The sequence below is a fragment of the Rousettus aegyptiacus genome, unplaced genomic scaffold (assembly GCF_014176215.1).
Source record: "Rousettus aegyptiacus isolate mRouAeg1 unplaced genomic scaffold, mRouAeg1.p scaffold_m13_p_2, whole genome shotgun sequence".
Taxonomy (NCBI): Eukaryota; Metazoa; Chordata; class Mammalia; order Chiroptera; family Pteropodidae; genus Rousettus; species Rousettus aegyptiacus.
Genome location: NW_023416295.1, coordinates 944,758 through 963,336, shown reverse-complemented (window position 1 = coordinate 963,336; position 18,579 = coordinate 944,758). Strand labels below are relative to the sequence as shown.

Sequence of the window (18,579 nt, the reverse complement as noted above, 5' to 3'; positions counted from 1 at the left end):
GGAGTCGTGACCGCAAGTGAGGCACTGAATCCAGCCCCAGGCTAGGGACACCAGCCGAGTGTCAGGCCTTTTTGAAATCTGTCCTCAGCAGCTCGGGCTGGGACGCGGCCGTGGGCGCAGCACTGGCCAAGGGCCGCTGGCCTCTGGGTGTCGCGACGGCCCGCCCGCCGTCTTCCACCTCCTGATCTTTCCTGGGAGGGGACTGTCGCCCGGAGCAGGTCTGACTGGGCGTCCCGGTGCCAGGTTGGCCGCGGAGGCTCCCTCTGGGCCACCCGTCCCTGTGCCCGCGGCCCCTCGCCCCGCGCCTGCGCGCCTGCGCTGGCCCCGCCCATCACGCCCCCCACCCCGCCCCTGAGCCGCCGGCCCCTGGACTCGCCGGGTAGGTGGGTTTGGTCACCTGGGCCCCCCAAGAGCCTGACTAGTGTGAGAGCTGGCCTGCACCCCGGGTCAGGCGGCAGGTGTCGGAGCGTGCGGGGGCGAGCAGGCCACAGGGCAGGTGGCTGCGGTGCGGCCCGGGCGGGCGGAGCGGCTGGCGGTGACAGGGACAGCGCCCACGTGACGAGGACACCTGGGCCAACGACCGCGAGGGTCACGACCTCCATAAAGTTGAGGGGGCTGGGGCTAGGATGGTGGATATGCGGGCTGCCAGGCCTCAGAACCATCTAGAAGGTATTTGGGCAGAAAGATGAGGGGCCGGCGTCCAGAGTTCTGGAACACGGGTTGGGGCTGGCCGGGGGGCCCCACAGACGGCAAGGACGAGGGCGGGGTGGCACACTGGGGCGGCCCGAGCCTCGAAGCCGAGAGGGCCGCTGTGCGGGGCCGGCTGTCAGTCACCAAGTCCAAAGCCGCCCACGCCGTGTGACGCCCCAACGCCCGTCACCTCCGTGTGTGACACCCAAACTCCCGGGACTGCAGGAGGTGGCCCTATCCAGAAAGAGGTCACTGCAGACGGCACCAGCTGAGTCCAGACCGGAGTCGGTGGCTGCTGTCCTCGTATGCAGGGAATGTGGACGCAGACAGACACACGGGGGACACCCCGTGGAGACAGAGGCGGAGACCCGGCGGCCGGGGTGCCTGGATCCGACGGTCCCTTCTGGCCTCCCGGGGCACCCGCCCCACGGACGCCACGACCTGGACTCTGCTCTGCAGCCCTGGGCCCCACCGAGAAGCAGCGGCTCCAGCTCCGGCTCCGCTCCGGGCGCCTCCCCGCGAGAAACAGTGGGTGAGCACATGCGGCACGTGGCGCAAAGGAATGCCGCTCGGCCGCGAGAGGCCCCCCCCCCCCTCATCCCCCCGCCCGCAGTGCTCGTGGTGTGGGGGAGCCGCTGCCCTCAGGACGCCGCGCGCGGCCTCAGCGACAGACGCCCCCCGCGCGCTGCAGGGTCCTGACCGGCGAGCCCACCGCGGCGGCAGGGGGCTACCCGGCCCGGCGGTGCTCCAGGGGCCGTGAACCGGCTGGCGGCACGTCTGGGGACGGGAGGTTCCCAGTGTCACTTGGAGTGGTGACACATAAGCATATATGTTTGTCGAAACTCATCGCACTTACCGTACGTAATGTGCATCTCAATAAAGGGGGTTTACAGGACCGGTGACCGGCGTGGGGTGGGCGCGTGCTCCAGGAGCAGGGCACAGAGGGCCAGCCCCCCGGGCTGGCGTCCGAGCACGAGGACCGGGCGAGCATGAAGGAACTCTGCATCACACTCCTGGGGAGACAGGGAGACGCTGGGGACTGACCGGAGGAGGGACACGACGGGGCTTAGTCTTCGAAGGGCCTTCTGGCCAGTGAGGGCAGATGAGGGGGGGCCAGCGCTGAAAGCCGGCAGAAGAGGGTGGCGGCTCGGGCAGGGCGAGTGACCGCGGCAGAGGCGTGTCCGAGCGGAGAAGGGCCCCGAGCCCGGGGAACGCCCTGCGGTCACTGCCTTGAAACTGTGACCACTGTACCTGGCGGTCTGCGCTGACCAGAGCAGTGTGACGGGCACTAGGGCACTGCGGGGCACGCGGCCGGCTGGCGTGCTGTCCGGCCTCTCGCCGCCCTGCCCCGCACCCCGCGTGGGTCTCGCCCACCTCCGTGCGTGTTTCCCGGGGGGCCTCGTGGGGGAGGGACGCCGACCCCCGCTGGGACGGGGCCCAGGTGAGAAGCAGGGCGGGGTGGCCGAGAAGCTGGGGGGTGAGGAGCCCGGCCTCGCAGGGCAGGACATGGTGGGTGAGCTCCGCGTCCACTAACTACATACTCTCTCAGGTGCCACCCTAGGAGACCCTTATCCCATCCCATCCACGATGACAGTCCTCAAAACAACGTGACCACGATCCCAGAACCGCCCCACGCCCCCCCCTCCGGGCACAGCCTGGGGACAGGGCGGAACCCGAGCCTCCACCTGCCCGGAGGTCTGGGGACACCCGCCTGCCCCCACCCCCCGCGGCCAGGAAGGCTGCCCGCTGGGTGTCAGCGGAGCGGAGGTGGCTCTGAAACGGTCTCTTCATTGGTGGCACACAGCTGGGACTCACCGAGGTCACTTACATGAGGGGTCGTGTCCCCTCTGCTACTGACCGCACGGCCCCCCTGACCTTGGTCCTGCGAGCGGAGGCCGCACCTCTCGTCCTGCCCTTGGGCTTGGCAGAGCGGGCGAGGTTTGCTGCCAAAGGTGGGCCAAGCCTGGGGACAGTAAGATGCGCCCTGGTCTCTACTTTCCACACAGGAAACCAGCACCCCAGCCAGGCACACCCCGGGAGCTGTCGGTGGCCCTGTCAGCTCTGTGTCCTCAATCTGGACCCTCCGGGAAGCCGGGTCCTTTGTCCTCACCCCACCTCGCCCGCCTGGGGGAGCCGGGCCAGGAGGGAGCCAGAGGGCTGGCAGGCAGCCCCCTCGAGGACACCTGTGTGTTTTGTTTTATGTTGAACCTGAGCACACTTCATTCCTGGCAGACCTGCCCAGGTAATCCATCATTCAAGACAATTCTCATTTTCATTTAATGGGAAATAAAAGGTGTCCCCAGGTCAACGGCCACACAATTGGACTGATGTCACATGGGGCGAAGGGAGAAGGACGGGGGCTGTTATTTTGCTTTTCTTCTTCTTTTTCATGCAGAAGCTTTTCCTTTCCATGCCAGCGACAACCCAGCAACGAGAAATGTGTCCTTTTAGGACAGAGGTGGGTCCGAGAGCACGGAGTGCACTGTTTCCACGGCGAGCCCGAGACCCGAGCTGCAGACGCCATCAGCTCGCCTCCCGGATTCACAGGCGACATGGTTTGCTGCTCAGGTCTTCAGCTCATTTTGAAAAATAATTTTAATTTCTCCGCTGGCATACTGCAGCTTGTCCCAGTCTAAGGGGACACAGCTCTTGCCACAGCAAGCCTGTTCTGGGGACAGGGCTGCCAGGCCTGTGTACAGCGGCTCTGGGAGGCTCTGCTGGGAGGACACCGAAGCATGACGGCACCTGAAGGGGTGACATGAGGTCACCAGCACCCACCGAGCTGGGAGGTCTTGGTGGGTGGGTGGCAAAGCCGCTGGCCCTCTGCCATCCACCAGTTGTTGGGTACATTTGCTAGAGGAGACGCTGTGATGACACCCAGGCCTAGAAGGGCCAGGCCACAGCTTCCTGCCCAAGTCACAGCAAGGGACGCTCCAGGTGTGGGCGGGGAGGGTTTGCCACCTGGAACGCATGGCTTCCAGAAACACCTTGGGGTCTCTATCCCAGGAAGGGAGGGAGGGCATGGAGGAGCACAGCTGGGGGCCTCTGAGGGCAAGGCATGGAGGAAACTCAAACTGCTCCCCCACCCCCACCACATTCCAATGGCCAGAGCAGACACAGCAGTCCCTAACAGCACAGGATGCTGGGATTTGTGGTCCCTGACAGCACAGGATGCTGGGAATCATGGTCCCCAACAGAAAAGGATGCTGGGATTTGTGGTCCCTGACAGCAAAAGATGCTGGGAATCATGGTCCCTGGCAGCACAGGATGCTGGGAATTGTGGTCCCTGACAGCAGGGGATGCTGGGAATCATGGTCCCTTGACAGCACAGGATGCTGGGAATCGTGGTCCCTGACAGCACGGGATGCTGGGCAGTGCAGTCAGATGTGAACTGGGGCTGTGGGCCTGCCACGTGAGTTTCCCAGAGCAGAGGACCTGGGATGGGGCAGGGAGGGGGCCCGGAAGCTCTGCCGCATGAGGACCAGACGAGAGAACTGGGGACACTCATCAAGACAGGGCAACTGAAGTGCGTGTGTCCCTTGAAGTGTTTGAAAACCACCTGCAACACCGAACTCTGCACGTGGGTCCACAGGGGAGACGGGTGAAGCGTGAGAGCTGCCCGCTGCGTCTCCACAGGCGACAGCGGTCAACGGGCCGAGAGCCGCCTCGGGAAGCAGGGCCGGGCTGTGTGGACAGAGCCCCAGGCCACAGGGCCAGGGCGGCGAGCAGCACCCTGCCCCCTGCCTCCCCCACGGGGCGTGCCCCACCGCGCCTCGGCCCGGCACGGCTCCCCTAGCTGCTTCTCCACCAGGACAGAAACATCAACCGGAGGGGAGGTCCCCGGAGGCCATCCACATACATTTAGATCGGACAAGAAGTGTTACAAACTAAGACGCTGCGTTCAAAAAAAAAAGCACCACGTACGTTATATGGCCAAACACTTCCCCACGAAGCTCGTGGGCGTGAACTGGGAAGGCGGCCGAGTGAGGGGTGCGCTGGGGCGGCCAGGCAGGCGGCCCTGGCTGCCAGCAGGCCGGGGCCACACCTGCCGGCAGAGGCGGTGGTGGCAAGCGCTGAACCGGCTCTGGGAGGTGCCGGAGTTCGGTTCTAGACGGGGGCGAGCACAGATCACAGCCTCCACACTGGGCCAGACACCCCCGAGCTGTCAGCTGGCACTCGCCACGCGGCAGAGGCGGCCAGGTGACAAGCCTGGAGCAAGACCCCAATTCCCACAGGAGCCAGGCTCTGGGGTCCGAGCGCCTGGGTGGCTCTCCCCAATCCCCGGGCCTACAGCCCACCTTGGGACATCTCACAGGAAACAAGGCTGCCATGTAGGCCCCATCGCGTGGGGCACACCAAAGGGTCCAGCAGGACTGGGTACAAAGCTCGGCCCCCGTGCGGGTGAGCATTAAATACGTGGCCAACTCGGGGTCACCAGCTCTAGCTGAGCGCGCCATTCTCAGGGCGTAAGAGCTGCGGACTGACCCTATAGTGTTTTTACTTGTTGGGTAAGTGTATCTTTAAAAGCACTCGACAATCCTCTGATCCTGCAGAAAATCACAGATGCTCCCTCCAGAGACCCCTCCCCTGACAAATCCTGGTGCCTGCCCTCCGCGTGGGCCACGGGCACTGGCAGGCCTGACGCACACCCCTCGGCTGCAGGGCGCCGTCCTCCCTGGACGCCGGCCCCCTGCCCACCTGGCACCTGGGGGCGGGCGTGGCTGGGTGCGTGGACACAGCACACCTGGGGGCGGGCTGACTGGGGGCCCCCTCTGTGGGGCCCCGCGGGCCCCCTGGCTCCAGTGGCCAGGGGCTGGGACAGAGCTGCCGGCCTGGTTTCAGGTTGTTTACCTCTGGCCAGAGCACGTTACCGCCTGCGGGTGACCCTGGGTCCACGAGGCCACCAGACATGTTTACCCGAAGCAGGGTCTCCTCAGACCATTGTTCCATGTTGCTGTTTTCCAAGCCGTTTCCTATTCTTCCACTGATACTATGAAAATGTCCTTTTTGTCCAAAGGCCAGGAGCCGCCGGGAAGGGCAGACAGCTGGCCCGAAGCTGGGGACGGCCACGGGGAATCCGGACCTGCAGGAAACCGGCCTCAGGCTGCTCAGAGGCCACTGTGCCCCGGACTCAGCCCTCAAGGGGCCGTGTGAACTGCTGGACCCTCGGAGCCTTGGGGCTGGGAGGAGTGGGGGGTGGGGTGGGGGTCACCCCTGGCCAGACCTCCTGGCTGGCCCCCTCAGAGTGGCCAGGGGCCCCGCGTGCTGGCATGGGGGCTCCTCTCACCGGGCACAGAGGCCCTGACAGTAGGGGAGGCTGCGGTTCCAGGCAGGGTCGCAGGCCACCCAGCAAGGGACTGTCCCAGTCACGTACAAACTCACCCCATTGCACGCGGGAGCAGAGACGACTCCGCGTTACACCCTGGGAAGACGAACAGCAACATTACTGCTCAGTCAGTGACTCATTCAGCAAACACCGTCCACGGGCCAGGCGCTGGGCCAGGCGCTGGGCCAAGGCCGACAAGGGGCAGGACAGGGGCCTTGGGTGGGGGTGCCTGGGCACAGAAGCGGCGTGTCCCCCGGCTGGCTGCTTGGCGGCCCGGACCGCGTCCTGTGTGGAGGCCCGCGGGCCGTCTCCCCGCCTGGAGGTCTGGGAGCAGGTGGCGGGGGAGTCCGTGAGTGGGCGTGCTGGGCCCAGGGCCTCTGAATCCCCCCAGGGGTCCCAGTGTCGGGGCAGAGGCCAGGGCTGCCTGCTGGCTGCCTGCATCACGTGGCCGTGGCTGTGCTGTGGACGTGGCCACGCCAGTGAGCTGGCGACAGCTGGGCACACGGTTTCCTCTTGCATCTGGCCATTTCGGACGAGGCGTCTGTGACCCCCCCTGCAATGCAGGCCCTTCCTGGGGATGTTTCCAAGAGTGAGACTCATGGTCAATGTCTGTAATCGAAGTAATCGGTTTCATTCGTCCATTTATGTGAAAGTGACTTTCCAGGCCGCCCTGAATGCCGCCCGCACTCCGGCGTCTTCCTCGGCGGGAGACGGGCCGGCGCCCATCGCCGCAGCCCCCGCACCCGAGGCCGAGACGGCCCACGGGTGGCGGGGAGCTGGGGGCAGCTGCCATGCAGGGGTGCGGCCCTGGCAGGCCCAGGGCTGTGGGGATGGGGTGGGGGTGGGGCGCAGCGCCGGGGGCCACCCTATCGCGTCCCCTTCGAGGCTGAAACAAGCGCAGAAGGGGCAGTTGCCACCCAGCTCGTGAGCCCGTCCCCCCCCCCGTGGGTGACGATGCCACAGCCCCTGCCCCGGGCAGGGGACGCCCCGCGGCTCCCCACTGGCACAGGCGTCTGTCCGGCGCTACCGGCCCGGGGCGCCCGCGGCTGCTCCAGGGAGGCTTCCTGTCGGCGGCCAGCTGAGCCCTGGCTGGCCGCGGCTTCTGGTACTTTCCATCTGCCCAGTTCCTGCCAGGTACTCACCGGTCTCCCACTCAGAGGGTCCGCCAAGTGGGCGAGCCACTCCGACGCTGTCCCCGGAGGCCCCTCCCCCGAAGGGAGCAAAGTGCAGACGAGCCCGACAGGACGCGCGTGTGGTGAGCGTGCGTGTGCAGCCGCGTGACGCGAGCGGAGGGACCACGACAGAGGCGCCTCGGAAGCTGCTGTATTTCCCCAAGTCGAGGGGGCAACACACGGACGTGCCCGGCGGCCGGGGGCAGAGGGGGCGGTGCCAGGGGCACCCGTCCCCCCGCAGACCGCGATACCCCCGGTGACGACGGCGGAGACTCCACGGCCAGGCGAGAAGGTCCCCCCGCCCGACGAGCCGCCGCCGCACCCTGCGACCGCGGGCCATCTGCTGCCCCGGCTCGAGGGCCGCAGGGGCGGGCGGGGGCGGGCTGGAGTCCGCGTCCCGCGCTGCGGCTCGGCCGGAGTCCGCGTCACTTCAGCCAGATCCACGAGTCGCCCACGTCCGCGTTGTAGCCGGGGCTGTACTTGCGGCCGGGCAGCTGTGGGGGGAAGCAAGCCACGGTCAGCAGCGGTTCACAGCCAGCCCGCCCGGCCGCTGCCCCTGAGCCACCCGCACGCGCCGGGGCCGGCTCCTGCTGCCACCGCCCGGGCCCCGTGCTGGCAGGAGGTGGCAGTGCTGCGGCAGGGGACGCGCGCGGGGCCTCAGGAGGGGGCGAGCCCTGCGCGCACCCGGGAGACAGCACGCTCGCCCGGGAGCGAGGTCGGGGCTCGGCGGGGTGCTGGCCGGGGCAGTGGGGTCACCAGCTGTGTGCGGCAGGGGCGGGGGGGGACCCCACACGGGAGGCGCCATGTGGGCGCCGCTGCGGGCGGGCGGGCCTGGGCACGGCGAGGGGGCTGGGGGACCGGTGACTCAGCCCCCCACACTGCTGCTCCCCACGGGCAGGGGGCCGGGGCCTAGTGACGCTCAGGAAGTTCTGGAGATTGGGGGCGGGGACAGCAGGCCACGGAGGAGGCTGACGAAGGGGCAGCGGCACGGGACACGGCGGCGCCTCGAGCCCCGCGGGGACGGAGCGAGCTCGTGGGGCGCGCGCCCGCAGTGCACACAGGCCACCGTCGTGACACTCCCGCCACGCTCGGCCGAGGTGCTCCCGGCCTCTTCCCCGCCTCGGGCACATCCCCGGAGGCGGAGCTGCTTGCTCAAGGGAGACGCGCCGGGGAACAGGGTGACGGGTGCGGACACGCAGCCGGAACGTGTTCGATTCAGCCTGACGAGACTCCGGCCCCGGCACGCGGCTGCGGCCCCTGCGGCGGGGGGCTCGGGGCCCGCGCCCCCTTTGCGGACGCGTGCCGGGCCCTCGGCGTGAGCGGCAGCGGCCCGCTGCCTGCAGGGCGAACCCGGCCCGGGCCGTCCCTGCACAAGGCTCTCCCTGGCACCCGTGCGGCCCAGGCCAGAGCGGGACGCGGTGGTGTGACGGAGGCCGCACGGTCACTGGTCTCCAGCTCCGCACGGACAAAACGTGCCGTCTGCTGTCCAGAGAAAAAGCGGGGAAGGTGACCACAGGACGCGGACGCTGGCTTTACTGCGCGGCGTGAGCGCGCTTCTCCAGCAAGTGTTCGTCGAGTGCCGCGCGGCAGGGCCTGCTGGGTGGGGACCGAGTCACGAGGCTCCAGGTGGGGCTTCAGAGGCAGCTGGAACAGGTGTTTGGGTCCCAAGGGATGTCACCGAGTGATGCCGCCGCGCTGGACGGTGCTGCTCTCACGCCCGCAGCTCCGAGCCGCTCACGGCTCTGCAGGAGCCGGCGGCTTGAACTGACGCCCGCCGAGAAAAGCCCCGTCTTCCTCCTCCCGGAAGCAGCTCCGCGTTCCTTCTGCACAGGACACACTGCGCCGGCTGCCCTGAGAGATGGACACGCGTCCGCCCTCCCGAGCCTCACGGAACACCCAGGACGGGGCGGGGTGGCCGGGCCTGCAGCGGAGCTGGGCGGTGCCGGGGGAGGGGACGGAGCAGTCCCGGCGACACGACCAGAGGCTTCGGCACGGACGGGAGGGGGCTCGGCGGAGAAGAGGACACGGCTTAGGAGGACGGGGACGGTGACGCGGCCGTGCAGAGCACGATGCCCTCGGCCCGCGGTCCTGCTGCTGGGGACAGGCGAGGGACAGCTGCCAGACGACCCGCACAGGGCGCGGCCTGGACTCCCCCCAGGGGTGGGTGGCAGGGTCTGGACTCACCCTCGGCCACGTGCACCTGGACGCGGGGCGCAGTGACGGTGGTGGCCGCGTGGAGCCGAGGGGAGGCAGGTCCAGGTGGCCGGGCCCTGTGGGGCGGAGTGCGGGGGGACCCAGCCAGGGGGGCCCCGCTGACCTGACGGCAGCCCGCGTGGTCTGCGCGCATGGGGTGCGGGCCCGGGGGCGGGCAGAACCAGCTCGGGAGAGGCCGCCGGGCGCTGCCCACAAGGCAGACCGGTCCCGGGGCTCCCCAGGCCGTGAGTCAGTCGCATGCCCTGCGGCCGGAGCAGAGGGCCGCTCACGGCTCACAGGGGCATTCGGACACCCAGACGGGCCGCCCCCAGCCGGCCTTCCCAGGAGATGCTGCTCCAGGCTCGACAAAGGCCTGACACTGAGCCCCCAAAGCTAAAGCTGTTTGGCAAGGATCTTAACTTCCCTCCAGAAAAAGGAATAAAGAAATTCCTTTACTGTCAAAGGAATAAGATTTAGTTACTCAAAAACATAAAATTCACAATGTATGGCAACCAATGAAAAATTTCTAGACAAGTCAAAGAGGAAAATGTAACAATCAGGAAAAAAAATCAATCAAGTCACCTAAGAAATGGCAAAGATGACAAACTGGCAAATAAGGACATTAAAATAGCTGTTATTAAAATGCTCAGTGTGCCTGAGAAACTAAATGAAAAATGAAAATAATGAGAGAACTGGAAAATATTAAAAACGACAATAGCAACAAATAGAGTACCTAGAGTTGAAAAAAACAGAATTCTTGGAACAGCCCTGACCGCTGAGCCTCCGGGCCCGCCACCCTGTCCACGCCAAGGCCACGTGTCCTGCACGAGGGCTCGGCCCGCGCCGGGGCGTGGCGGCCCCCACGCCAGCGGCTCCTCCGGGACGTGCGACAGGAACCTCCCGCAGGCGCCCTGGCCCCACACGCCCCATCGCCCTGGTCAGACCCTCCCTGGACTGCTCCTGCCCCGGCCTCCCTGGCGCAGCCGTCAGACTGGCACCGAGGATGCGGGGCTCACCCTGCCGTCTCCGGTCTGTCCCTCCCTTTATCCTTCACAGGTGTTTCTGCCCCGAGTCTTGTCCGCATCTAACCCCATCTTCGCTTCTGTTTCGTGGGGACCCCAAACCAGCACAAGGGGATTCACGGCATGGCATGTACCTGCAGAGGAAAACGGTGAGCTCGAAGCAGAGCAACGGAAACTGCCCAGAACCAGGAGGAGAGGGAAAGGCGCAGAGCAGACGCGTCTCCGTGACAGCGGGGTCGACGGCACTAGGTCGCGTTGCGTGTGCGTGGACTTAAGAGGCCCGGAAGGGGGCAAGAAAGAAAATCTCAAGAAATCATGACCAAATGTTTTCCAAATGATACGAAAAGTATAAACCTCACATCCAAGGAACTCAACCGACCACAAGCAGGATAAACACAAAGAAAACCGCACATAGCAACCGTCATTAAATCACTGAAAACTGGTGATAAAGAGATCAAGAGAAAGTTTTAAAAGCAGCCATGGGAAAAAGGCCCATCGAGCACAAGGACCAAGATAAGAAGAATCCCAGACTGTCGGCAGAGACTGTGCAGGCCGGGAGACCCGACCGTCCTCAGAGTGGGCAGGGACAGCCAATCGGGACGGAACTGGTGACTCAGGACTCGCTGCCACCACCTGTACCTCACGAACAGCGTCAAAGGACGTCGCTGCGGCAGAAGGAAGAGATGCGGCCAGAACCTCGTCTACATGAAGGGACGCAGCACCCTGACGGCGCTCATGGGCGGAGAGGAAAAGCTTAAAGAAAGAACTTCCATCTCTTTAAGAGACGAAAGGGGACGACTTAAAGCCAAAGCGATAACAATGTGCTGTGACCGCACACGAGCAAAGCCCGTGAGAGCGGCGGCTCTAAGGACGGCAGGGCGGGGCAGAGGCCGCATGTGCGAAGTGCCAAACCCCACTGACCGCTGCGGGCAGCCTGGCAAGGCACCCGAGCCCTACGGCCTCATTAACCGCGGAGTAAAGAGGGGGAGCTAGTGAGTCAACGCCGGAAACGAAGGACTTTCAGAAAATAATCCACGGGTCTGAAGGCAGCTGCAGAGGACGGCGAGACCTCGACCCACACCCCGGCCGCCGGGCAGGGGTGTGAGCTCAGGCCGGCGGGGCAGGTGGCTGGGCTGGAAGCCCCTGCGAAGCCCGACATCGGGCCGACAGCGAGGGCGTCCCCGGTCCACTCGCTTGCACGGCTCTGCCACGACGCCAAGTCGGCCCCCAGCTCGGACGCTGCTCCTCGCGGCCACCACCAGCCCGGGAAGCGCCCGCTGCCGTGCGGAAAGGCGCGGTGAGCGCGGCGACCTGCAGAAGGACGGCGGGAGGAGGACGAGTGGGCCGTGCGGTGGCGCCGGCGCCTACCTCGGGCCCAGGGCACTGTGGCTCTGCCCGCTGTCTGCCGGGGCCCCCTGCCCTCCTGGGACACTGCCCCCTCGCCCCCGAGCCGGCTCCCCCGCCAGACCGTCGTCCCGTAAGCAAAGCCCCTTCCTCCACGAAGCCCTCCCCGACGCTGACAGAACTGGCCGGGCAGTCATCAGGACCCTGGGTTCCCACGCAGTGCCGGCTGCCCCGGTCTCTGCCCCCGGGAGCGAGGGGCCTCTCCCCCAGCGCCTCGGATGCTCGCCTCCCCGGCCCGGGTGCAGTCACCGCGGCTGCTTTCTGTGTTTCCGTCTTGCTTTTAATTTGTGAGCATTAAACAGAAGCCACTGTATTGAACTTATGATTTCAGTTCAATGTTTAGAAACGCTGAAATTTTTAATCAGTATTTAAGTGACTGGGGAAACCTAGTTTTTAAAATCCTTAAGCATCTAAAAAATAACTTAATTTTTAAAAACAGTTTCAGACTCGAAGAAACCGCGCAGACACGAGAGTCTCGCGGAGCCCAGGCCCGGCGTCCCGCGCCCGCGTGCTACGTCGGTGTGGCTATCCGTCACGGCTGGCGGACGCGGCGGTGCCGACGTGTTAGCGCTACCTGGCGGGCTGCACCCCGCGCCCTCCCTCGGCCCTTCCCCGTGCCCGCGCCTGGCGCAGGACGCTCTCCCGGGCCCGCGAGCCTGGGGCTGGCGCGTCTCCATCGCCCCCGGCCGCCCTCGCGTGGGTGGGGGTCGGCTTCACTGCTCCTCAGCAACCGTGATGATTTCTCTCCATTCGGCGAATTGCGTGTGGACAGCAGAGCCGCGGGCTCCGTGAGCACGTCGCCCGCCGGGAGCTCGCGGGGGGTGCGGGTGGGGGGCACGGGGCGCGGGCGGGGGGCTCTCACAGAGGGCCGTCTGGACGTGCCGCGTGCGCAGCGGGCCAGGCCGGCGCCTCTGAGCCGTCCACCGGGGTGGTCTGCCGCGAGGGCGCCGCGAGCCGTTCGGGGCCGTTTCGAGGCGTTTCTCTGGAGGGAAGCGATCGCTCAGAGTGGGGCGAGGGCGTTTTGTGGGCTTGTTTCCTGGACCACGGGGCAGTGGCTTCCGGTGGCAGCGGCCCTCGAAGTCAGCCACCTGCTGGGCAGCTTCTCATTTTCTAGGGAACCGTTTCCAGCGGTGAAGACGTGTGCTTCAGCCAGACCCCGCCACCAGCACGAGGCGTGCCGTAGCCCTGGTCGGGGTGGCGCAGGCTGGAAAACCGCCGCGGTCCTGAGTCGCCCGGACGGTGCCCGGGACGGACGGACGCACAGAGGGCGGACAGCGGCGGACCCCCACACGCCTCTCACAGCGAACTGCCGGGGGGAGACCAGTGGCCAGCGAGGACGAGGGCGCTCCGAATGCTGCGGGGCGCAGGCGCGCGGGCGGCAGAGGCGGGCGGCTCTCCTGCCCGGACCCGGACCCGGACCCGGACCCGCCTCCGGACGGACCGGGCCGAGCCGCACCCAAGTCTCAGTCACGTCCCCAGGGCTGGAAGCAGAGCAGGATCCTGACCACGTGGGATTAAGCCGGAAATCAATGAAACGATAATTGGAAAGATCCCCACTGCTTTTCAATTATCTAGAATAACTCGAATTAGCGTAATGGTCAAAAAAGAAATCAGGTTACAATAAAAAAATACTTTGGACTGATTAACTGTAAACAAATAACACCAAGAACCATGAGGTCGAATTAGGCCAGACTTGAAAGGCAACGTGTTTAGCTGTAAAAGCACATATTTGAAAACAAGACATGCGAAAAATCAGCGATCCACCTACTCATCTTAAGAAGTTAGAAAAATACCAAATAAAAGCGAAAACGAGCCGTCGTCAGTGAATTAGAAGGTGTGACAGTGACGCCGACCAGGAAGCGGGTCCCCGCGTGGAGCGCGCCTGCCGAGGGTGACCACGGGAAGGGGGAGAACCGCCAGGCCACCGCCAGGGACGGAGGGGCCCGCGGTCCCTCAGGGCCGCCCGCGCTGGACACAGGCCAAAGGACGGTGCACACAGCCCGTGCCGAGAAACTGGAAAACTTACACGAAACGACTAACGGGTGACAGGGGAGAAGCCAGGTGGCCTGGGTCGTGAGGCGCAGGCTCCGCGGAGCCAGGGCCGGGGCGCAGGCGGCAGGGGGGGTCGGGGGGCAGGCGGCACGGGGGACAGCGGCGCGGGCAGCACAGGGGTCGAGGCGCAGGTGGCACAGGGCTCCGCACACGAGCACGGGGCGCCTGCAGTACCGCGGGGCGGGGGGGCCGAGGGTGGAGTCAGACTCGGCACCCGAGGGGAAGCCTCCGTGGGGCTCTGGTAAGACGACGGCCCCGTGAGAGGGACCCCGCGGGACCCGGGGGGGGGGGTGGTCAGTGAATGCAGAGTGGGAACAGTCCCCGAGGGAGGGCGTCCTGGCCTGTGCCAGAGCGGTGACCCAGGCACCTGCTACAGGGGGAGCCACTCAGCCCCTGCAGGACGAGGCTGCGTATCCCCCGACTCCACTCGAAAGGAGGGTGGCTACACGTGCACCCGCACACCTGCGCGACCGCGAAGGAACACGCACGAACGTCGCCTGTGGGTGACTCTGAGGGGTCCCTTTACAACTTTATGTATTTCCTAAAACGTCTACGTTGAACAGACTCACTTTCAAAACAACCAAAAGAACTCACTTAAAAAAAAGGTCAAGGATCTCAAGACAGACAGACAGACAGACAGACAGACGCGGGACACTCTCGACATCCTGGCAGCGCCTCAAGAAACCCGTGTCAAACCGGAGCGCCGCGGCAACGCAGAAACACCCGGCTTTCACCTCGTCGACATGCCGAGAGCTGAGCGCGCGTTCTAACCCGGGCAGCCACGCCGCACACCTGCCGACGACAAACCCCAGCCGCAGCCGGTGCCGATCGGGTCCGGTTCTCGCCGGCCCTCCCGAGAAGGCTCTCGCTCACCCGCTGGACCCAGAACGCACTCGGCAACGTTCCCTCGGTTCAGACTCGTGCCTGAAACGACTCTCCAGACCGCTGTGAAAACACACACTCCACTGAAAAGGTATGCGAACCCGATGAGCAGACAGACCAGGCGGCCGCTGCCCACCTGCCGGCCGCTGCCCCGCGCTGTCTCTCCCTGACCCCCCCTCCCAGCACCCCCTGTAGGACCCGCGGCCTCTGCTTACGGGCAGGTGGACCGCACGGAGTGAGCAAATCCGGGAGCCAAACCTGACGTTAAAGAAAGGACGGGCACCGTTCTTGTACCAAGGTGACATGCTGACAAAGACTGTCCCCTGCGGCACACGGCGCCCTGAACATCAGAAGTGTGTGGACGTTCGACAAACCATGTCAGCTTGCTCCACCACGACAAAGGGGAAAAGGGGAATTTTCAACGAAAAGAAAGCTCTTTCGCTAAATAAACAAACAAAAAGCAGCGACCAAAACCACTTCTCAGAGAAGCGACTTCGTCCCCGGGCGTCTGGGACCCCGCGGCGGGTCGGGCCTCACCTCGAGGAACTTGCGGAAGACTCTGTCACTCTGGTGAGCTCCGATCGTGATTTCTGGGAGATAGACAGGAATGGTTGTGTAGTTCAGCACCTCCAACTTATTCTGAACCCTAGGAAATAGGACAGATACAGGTCACACTGAACTGTCAGCATAAAGGACAAAATAAATAAGGCTGATTTAAAAACAAAAAATCCGTATTTAAAAAACCATACATTCAACTAAATGCCATTCGTTCCCGAGCAGTCCCCTCGAGGCACAGTGGTCAGGAGGAAATGCTCTTTCGAAACGAATGTCGCAGCTGGTGGGCGTCTCTCAGGAGCCGCAGTGGCTGTGCACACGGGACCAGCGGGGGCGGAGCCAAACTCAAACACCATGTGCTGCGCCGCCAGCACGCAGTGTGTCCTTGTTACCGAACTGTGCAAGTAACGCGTCTCGAGGGAAAGGACTTCTGGGTCACTCGGTCCCCCTGGGTGGACAGCACGGCGCGGGGCCCCCGCTGCCCGGAACGCGGGGCTGGCCGGGGCTGCGCGGGACTCGCGGCTGGCGGGCCGGGCCGGGCGGGCTCCCGCACGGGACGGCCTGCCGGACCTCGCTTACAAACGCTCCCATTCTCTGCCTTCTCGGCACCGATAAATACGAGTCATGGGACACGCCTTGTTTCACCATTTTGTTTCACTCGAATCTAAAATATTTATACTTTGTTATAATGTGCTTAAGTTAAACTTGGTCTGAATATAACCACTATACTTGAAGATGAAAAGCATTTTTGGGGCTTTTAGAAAGAAACATTAAACTAAAGCCTGCCTTCTTAAGGGCTCAAAGCAAAAAAGCCAATTACTTTAAATGGCCACTTTCCCATTAAGGAGTTATAATAGCAGATGTTTCTGCTTGTAATGGCTCAGATGGAAGTTCTTTAACTGTCTCTGGCCCTCGGCCACTGCGTGAGAACGAGCCCGGGCCCACCATAAAACCCAAGGCCCGTCCCCAGCACCCCGGGCCAACTCTGCCGCAGTCAGAGCCACCCGACCCGAATCCAGGGCCCAGCGGTCTGCAGGCTCTCCCCTCAGAGGACCACGGGACAATCAAGGCCTCGGGCAGGTGGAAGGCACGTGGACAGGAGGAAACGTCACACCCAAGCGTCACCGGTAAAAGCCACGTCACTCGAACAATGGCTGATGATCCAACCACCAAAGGCTGCCAGGGCAACGTGGCTGTCTCTCCCAAGGGTCCCGGCGTGCACACGCACGTGGCCGGAGCACAGGTGCTCCACGACCCGCTGCCTCCTCCAGCAGGAAGTGGGCTGCAGAACACCTCTGATAAGCATGTGATCAATACACATCTTTTTATTTTTAATAAACAGAATTATTCTATTGTACAAGGACAGTTTTTAAAAGTGATCGCGCAATAAATTTCAACTAAAAATGAAGTTTGTAGTTTTATATGTTACGGAACATCAAGGCAGAGTATGACGTGGTGTTCTCTATAGTTTGAAAACCCTAAAAAATTGTGGAAAATCTGAAAGTGCGTCTCACTGGCCTGGGAACGAGCGTGAGTACACAGAGCAGCAGCGCCACCTGTGCCCGATTCGGCGGAATTACAGTTCACACACAACCACCCCGCACCCAAGGATGCAGCTTGGGACAAATTCGCTTCAAACTGTTTTTGAAAATTGAAAAAAAAAAATCTGCTGCAACTATTCCACAACTTACTTAAACTGGCTAAACTGCTCTCTCAACGTATTACTACGAGCTTAAATGACGGCTGTTAGGAGAGGCTGTTAGGCAGCCCATCTCCAGCAACCCCAAGTCTTAACCTCTAATAAACTACAAATACAGTCTAGATTGAAGATAAGGAAGGAATGAAGACAACAGGAAGCTTTTATGACTCACGAAGCAAAAAGCAGTGAAAGCGAGCACGGAGCACTTACTCTAATTAGGGAGAACTCAGAAGCGGCTGAGGCTGATAGAGCACTTAGCATCGCGAGCCCGAGCGCCCACGACAGAAGACAGACGACCCGTGCTCGGATCTGGTTTACGGCACAAGGCGCCGTGCCACGGATTTTAAACAGAAGAGCGAGGTAGGAAAAGACCGAAAAAAAGTAAAATAGTGAACCATGTTTTATGACTTAACCTGGTCCCCAGCCAGCATAACGCCTGTACTCGCTCCTTAAACGTTTCCAAAGCAGTTTTCAGTCCCCGCTCCGAACTGCGAAGTCTGTGTGAGACACTGTCCTTCTGACACAGCCCGACGCCTCGCGGCTTTTGCCACACTGAATGAAACGTCACGTTAGAAGGACATTCTCCAGGGTCTCGGGGTGCGGGGGAGAAGGGGAAGCCCCGGCTCTGGGGAAGGAGGGGGCGGCCCAGGGCCTCGTGCAAGTGAAGGCCTGCCTGGCCACCGGTCACCGACGCGGGCGCCAGTAAGTCACGGGTCACGGGTGCGAACTCACGATGCTGCCCAGGCTGAAATGGTTACCGTGTCCTGGCACGCACATGCACACACACGATTACACACCAATGTGCACAACTGGGAAGGCCCGAAAATGCACTAAACCAACAATTTAGCCAGATTCTGGAGAAAATGAGTATGACTAGTAAACAGCATGTTTACAACAATTATCCTAGAAAACTGGTCATGATTTTCACTTGAGCCTCCAAATTAAGAAATGATACCGCAATGAAAATAAATATAATTGCCATTGTAACTGTTAGGAAATACCCTTGGGAAACAGAGGAACAAAAAACTGGGAGACAGAAAGGCCAAGGGCATTTATAGTAAACGAATTAAAAAATTAATTAAATGCTGTAGTTGTGACTTTCAGGGAGTTACAGGCTCTTCCTCTGTGCTCTGATAACCGCGTAACTAAACCACGGAGGCATGAGTCTTGGACGTGGCCGGGAACCAAGTCGCACGCGTCCGGCTGACGTTCAGGGGACAGCACCGTGCTCCCAGGGCCCACCACGGGCGGGCATGTCTCCTCAGCACGGTCGGCCTCTGTGTCCCGGTGCGGCCAGCTGCGGACGCGAAGGGCCGGCGTGTGCACGTCCCAGGCCACTTTGGATCAGGGACTGGGGTGCCCGCGGATCTGGTGTTTGCAGGGGGCCGGGAACCAGCCCCCACAAATACCAAGGGACGACTGAAACTTGGGGGGAGTCACAAGTTACATGTGAATTTTCAACTGCAGAGGGGTCAGCACCCCAAGCCCATGTTGTTCGGGGGCCCACCGTACACGGACGAGCGTCTAGACGAAGAAGGTATCCAGTTTTAAAACCTAAGAGGGACTTGCAGTGTCTGCTCCAAC

The 18,579-nt window shown here is 63.1% G+C and overlaps 1 protein-coding gene across 4 annotated transcripts in view; it reads right to left on the bottom strand.

Annotated features, from left to right (window-relative positions):
* Nucleotides 1–2,948: 2,948 nt before the first annotated feature.
* Nucleotides 2,949–18,579, bottom strand: part of NDUFA10 (NADH:ubiquinone oxidoreductase subunit A10) — a 30,866-nt gene continuing 15,235 nt past the window's right edge. The window contains exons 9-10 of one of the 4 annotated variants that reach the window (XM_016144252.2): nucleotides 15,279–15,387; nucleotides 2,949–7,682 (exon numbers count right to left, since the gene is read on the bottom strand). In XM_016144252.2, the coding sequence (XP_015999738.2) occupies nucleotides 7,614–7,682; nucleotides 15,279–15,387 (178 nt within the window). In that variant the 3' untranslated portion in view covers nucleotides 2,949–7,613. Of the gene's footprint in view, nucleotides 7,683–8,561; nucleotides 9,040–15,000; nucleotides 15,125–15,278; nucleotides 15,388–18,579 lie in introns of those variants that run through there. The other 3 variants (XM_036236638.1, XM_036236636.1, XM_036236637.1) reach the window with 3 other exon arrangements.